Raw genomic sequence first — 5,000 nt, forward strand, 5'->3', positions numbered from 1 at the left:
GATGTGGTTGAAAACACTGAATAGTTGTCGTGAGATGTGGTTGAAAACACTGAATAGTTGTCGTGAGATGTGGTTGAAAACACTGAATAGTTGTCGTGAGATGTGGTTGAAAACACTGAATAGTTGTCATGAGATGTGGTTGAAAACACTGAATAGTTGTCATGAGATGTGGTTGAAAACACTGAATAGTTGTCATGAGTTGTGGTTGAAAACACTGAATAGTTGTCATGAGATGTGGTTGAAAACACTGAATAGTTGTCATGAGATGTGGTTGAAAACACTGAATAGTTGTCATGAGTTGTGATGTGACCAGCGCTGAGCGTCTGTCTCTGGCTCGGCCAAAGCACGAAAGCACGTTTGAATTTTGGCACCGAAATGAGGAACCGAAATCTGCGTTCTGATTCGGTCCGGTACATACCAGTTATATAAGCCATATTGGCACCGGGTTTCGGTACTGTTAGATTTTGGTATATTTGGCCGAGCAATCGTTTGGGTGGCTCGCCAATGTATTAGATTTCTCCAATACATAAAATAAGTAAGCTTGACCAGAGTTCTTGTGGGGAGAAGAATTTATTGAAGGTTTGTAGTGTAGCAGTCTTTCAGCAGCGATGTTATCATGTTATCATGCAACAATCTTAACCCAACGTTCTGTGTTCTGAGACAGAACTTTATACAGGGAAGACAAAGGGCTTCAGACAAAGGGAAACTGTTAGGACCTCCCACAGGAGATCGTTCTTACACACCCCAAACGTTCCTGCCATCGATACTGATCCAATCAGCATAACAGTGACATTCAAATGCATAGATGCTAATCCAATCACTCATGGGCTCCAAGGGCCATTAAAGACAAATGGTGCTCATTTTACAAACAGGAACTGGCCTGGAAGATTTAAATACAAAATCTATCAGTACCCAACCCTAATTATAACAGACAACTAAGGAAAATCCCAAATTCAGTATCTCAGAAAATTAGAATATTACTTAAGACCAATACAAAGAAAGGATTTTTAGAGATCTTGGCCAACTGAAGAGTATGAGCATCAGGTGAGTTTGCTGGCCAATCGAGAAGGGGCTCGCTGCAGCCTGCGGTGGATGTCCAACCCGGCCCACATCCAAGTGTGACGTCAGAGGCCAGGCCATTGCCGATTTTTACGATTTTATTGGTCATATCAATCACAGTAGAGACTGCCTCTACACCAAACACTGATCCCTAAACCTACCCATCACTGTAGCCAATGAAATTAGCTGCAGGGCGGGATTTCTGACGTAACACTTGGATGTGGGCGGAGTTGGATATCCACTGCAGGCTGCAGCGAGCCCTACTTGGGCCAATCAGGAACAGGGATACCATGGTCCGTAAACCAGGCACTGGTTGCTGTGGCACTGTGTGCTGGTCCCAGTCCTGCTGGAAAATGAAATCTGCTTCTCCATAAAGTTGGTAAGCAGCAGGAAGTGCTCTAAAACTTACTGCTATGCGGCTGCGTTGACCTCTGACCTCAGGAAACACAGTGGACCAACACCAGCGCATGACATGGCACCCCAAACCATCACTGACTGTGGAAACTTTACACTGGAGCTCCAGCAGTGTGGATTGTGTGTCTCTCCTCTCTTCCTGCAGACTCTGGGACCCTGATTGACTTCATCAGAGAACATAACTTTGGTCCACTGAGTCCAGTCCTGTCTGTCTTTAGCCCAGGTGAGACGCTTCTGACGCTGTCTGTTGGTCAAGAGTGCGACAGCTGAAACCCATGTCTTGCATACGTCTGTGTGTAGTGGTTCTTGAAGCACTGACTCCAGCTCCGGTCCACTCTTTGTGAATCTCCCCCAGATTTTTGAATGGGTTCTGTTCCACAATCCTCTCCAGGGTGCGGTTATCCCTATTGCTTCTACACTTTTTTTCTAGCACATCTTTTCCTTCCCTTCGCCTCTCTATTAATGTGCTTGGACACAGAGCTCTGTGAACAGCCAGCCTCTTTTGCAATGACCTTTTGTGTCTTGCCCTCCTTGTGCAAGGGGTCAAAGGTCGTCTTTTGGTCTTCCCCATGATTGTGTGGCCTACAGAACTAGACTGAGAGACCCTTTAAAGGCCTTTGCAGGTGTTTTGAGTTCATCAGCTGATTAGAGTGTCTTCAATATTCAACCTTTTCACAATATTCTAGTTTTCTGAGATTCTGAATTTGGGATTTTCCTTAGTTGTCTGTTATAATCATCAAAATTAAAAGAAATAAACTTTTGAAATATATCAGTCTGTGTGTAATGAATGAATATAATATACAAGTTTCACTTTTTGAATGGAATTGGTGAAATAAATCAACTTTTTGATGATATTCTAATTATATGACCAGCACCTGTATAGCCTATGTGAAGCAAGAAGCCTGATCCGCTTAGTTTCGGTTCATTTATGAGATGCTGCAGACTATAGGACAAAAGAAAGCGCGTCCTGTTTGTTCTGAATGAGCATAAATTATGGAGTATTTAAAGTTGTTTTCGTTGTCAGTGACCGCGCCGGCGCCTTCATGTCATGTAATCGCGCTATACTTCAACTTCCACACTCCACACAAACTCTTGGATATGTGCCGAATAATAACGCATATTTATCTAGGTTAACATTAGAGCGAACGGCCAAACCAGACGTAGAAGTTCTCTTCATGCTTATTTTGTGTGCTCCACTCACTGTCTCTCCCCTCAGGGCTCTACTCCACCCATGACCGTGTTCAAGGGCAACAAGCGGCCCTATCAGAAGGACTGTGTGCTCATCATCAACCACGACACCGGAGAGTTCATGCTGGAGAAGCTCAGCAGCAGCATACAGGTCAAGAAGACCAGGTGTGTGTGTGTGTGTGTGTGTGTGTGTGTGTGAGAGAGAACATACAGAATAATTAAACACCTCCACAAACAGCATCACGGACTGTATTTCTGGCAGACGTTTACAGAAGCTCTTACTGACAGTCACCGTTATGGTGGTCAGTGTATCCTTTAGTTGGGCTCTTTACAGTGAGGAAAATAAGTATTTGAACACCTGCTATTTTGCAAGTTCTCCCACTTAGAAATCATGGAGGGTCTGAGATTGTCATCGTAGGGTCATGTCCACTGTGAGAGACATAATCTAAAAAAAAAATCCAGAAATCACAATGTATGATTTTTTTAACTATTTATTTGTATGATACAGCTGCAAATAAGTATTTGAACACCTGAGAAAATCAATGTTAATATTTGGTACAGTAGCCTTTGGTTGCAATTCCAGAGGTCAAAGGTTTCCTGTAGTTTTTCAGCAGGTTTGCACTGCAGGAGGGATTGTGGCCCACTCCTCCACACAGATCTTCTCTAGATCAGGTTTCTGGCCTGAGTTTGAGCTCCTCCACAGATTCTCTATTGGGTTTAGGTCTGGAGACGGGCTAGACCACGCCAGAACCTTGATCTGCTTCTTCCAGAGCCACTCCTGGTTCTCCTGGCTGTGCTTCGGGTCATTGACCCAGCCTCGACCCATCTTCAATGCTCTGAGGGAAGGAGGTTGTTCCCTAAATCTCATCCTCTCCTTAATCCAGTGCAGTCGCCCTGTCCCATGTGCAGAAAACACCCCCACAGCATGATGCTGCCACCCCCATGCTTCACAGTAGGGATGGTGTTCTTGGGATGGTCCTCATCATTCTTCTTCCTCCAAACACGTTTAGTGGAATTATGACCAAAAAGTTCTATTTTGGTCTCATCTGACCACATGACTTTCTCCCATGACTCCTCTGGATCATCCAAATGGTCATTGGCAAACTTAAGCCGGGCCTGGACATGAGCTGGTTTAAGCAGGGGAACCTTCCGTGCCATGCATGATTTCAAACCATGACCATGTCTTAGTGTATGACCAACAGTAACCTTGGAAACGGTGGTCCAGCTCTTCTCAGGTCATTGAGCAGCTCCTCCTGTAGTTCTGGGCTGATTTCTCCCCTTTCTTAGGATCATTGAGACCCCACGAGGTGAGATCTTGCATGGAGCCCCAGTCCGAGGGAGATTGACAGTCATGTTTAGCTTCTTCCATTTTCTAATGATTGCTCCAACAGTGGACCTTTTTTCCCCAAGCTGCTTGGCCATTTCCCCGTAGCCCTTTCCAGCGTGTGGAGGTGTACAATTTTGTCTCTAGAGTCTTTGGACAGCTCTTTGGTCTTGGCCATGTTAGTAGTTGGATCTTACTGATTGTATGGGGTGGACAGGTGTCTTTATGCAGCTAACCACCTCAAACAGGAGCATCTAATTCAGGATAATGAATGGAGTGGAGGTGGACATTTTAAAGGCAGACTAACAGGTCTTTGAGGGTCAGAATTCTAGCTGATAGACAGCTGTTCAAATACTTATTTTCCTCACTGTGTGTGTGTGTGTGTGTGTGTGTGTGTGTCAGAGCCGAGGGCAGCAGTAAGATCCAGGCCCGTCTGGAGCAGCAGTCTCTGAGGGCCGCCCCCCCGCTGATGCCCCAGTTCCGCACGCCGGTCCGGCCAGCAGGGGGCGCCAAGAGCTCGCCCGGCAAAGACAACCCGTCCCCGGAGCCGCAGCTGGACGACATCAAGCGAGGTCAGGGCTAGTGCTGATATGGTGGAGACAGGGTTAATTTCTTGACAAATAATTTTCGTCAACGACCTTTTTTCACTGATGAAAATGAGACAATAACTCAATAAAAACTAGTGTTGGATGACAAAAACTATGAGGAAAATCAACTGTCAGTTTGGTCAGCAGATAAAGCGAGAGGAGGTTAGTGAGGGTTAGTGAGGGTTAGTGAGGGTTAGTGAGGTTAATGAGGTTAGTGAGGGTTAGTGAGGGTTAGTGAGGGTTAGTGAGGGTTAGTGAGGGTTAGTGAGGGTTAGTGAGGTTAATGAGGTTAGTGAGGGTTAGTGAGGGTTAGTGAGGTTAGTGAGGGTTAGTGAGGGTTAGTGAGGTTAGTGAGGGTTAGTGAGGGTAAGTGAGGGTTAGTGAGGTTAGTGAGGGTTAGTGAGGGTTAGTGAGGTTAGTGAGGTTAG

The 5,000-nt window shown here is 45.5% G+C and overlaps 1 protein-coding gene across 1 annotated transcript in view; it reads left to right on the forward strand.

Annotated features, from left to right (window-relative positions):
• Positions 1–5,000, forward strand: part of eaf1 (ELL associated factor 1) — a 12,214-nt gene that overhangs the window by 3,621 nt on the left and 3,593 nt on the right. The window contains exons 3-4 of the mRNA XM_079837373.1: positions 2,690–2,826; positions 4,388–4,557. Coding sequence (XP_079693499.1) covers positions 2,690–2,826; positions 4,388–4,557 — 307 coding nt within the window. The remainder of the gene's footprint in view (positions 1–2,689; positions 2,827–4,387; positions 4,558–5,000) is intronic.

Source organism: Gobio gobio (genome assembly GCF_949357685.1).
Source record: "Gobio gobio genome assembly, chromosome: 15".
NCBI lineage: Eukaryota > Metazoa > Chordata > Actinopteri > Cypriniformes > Gobionidae > Gobio > Gobio gobio.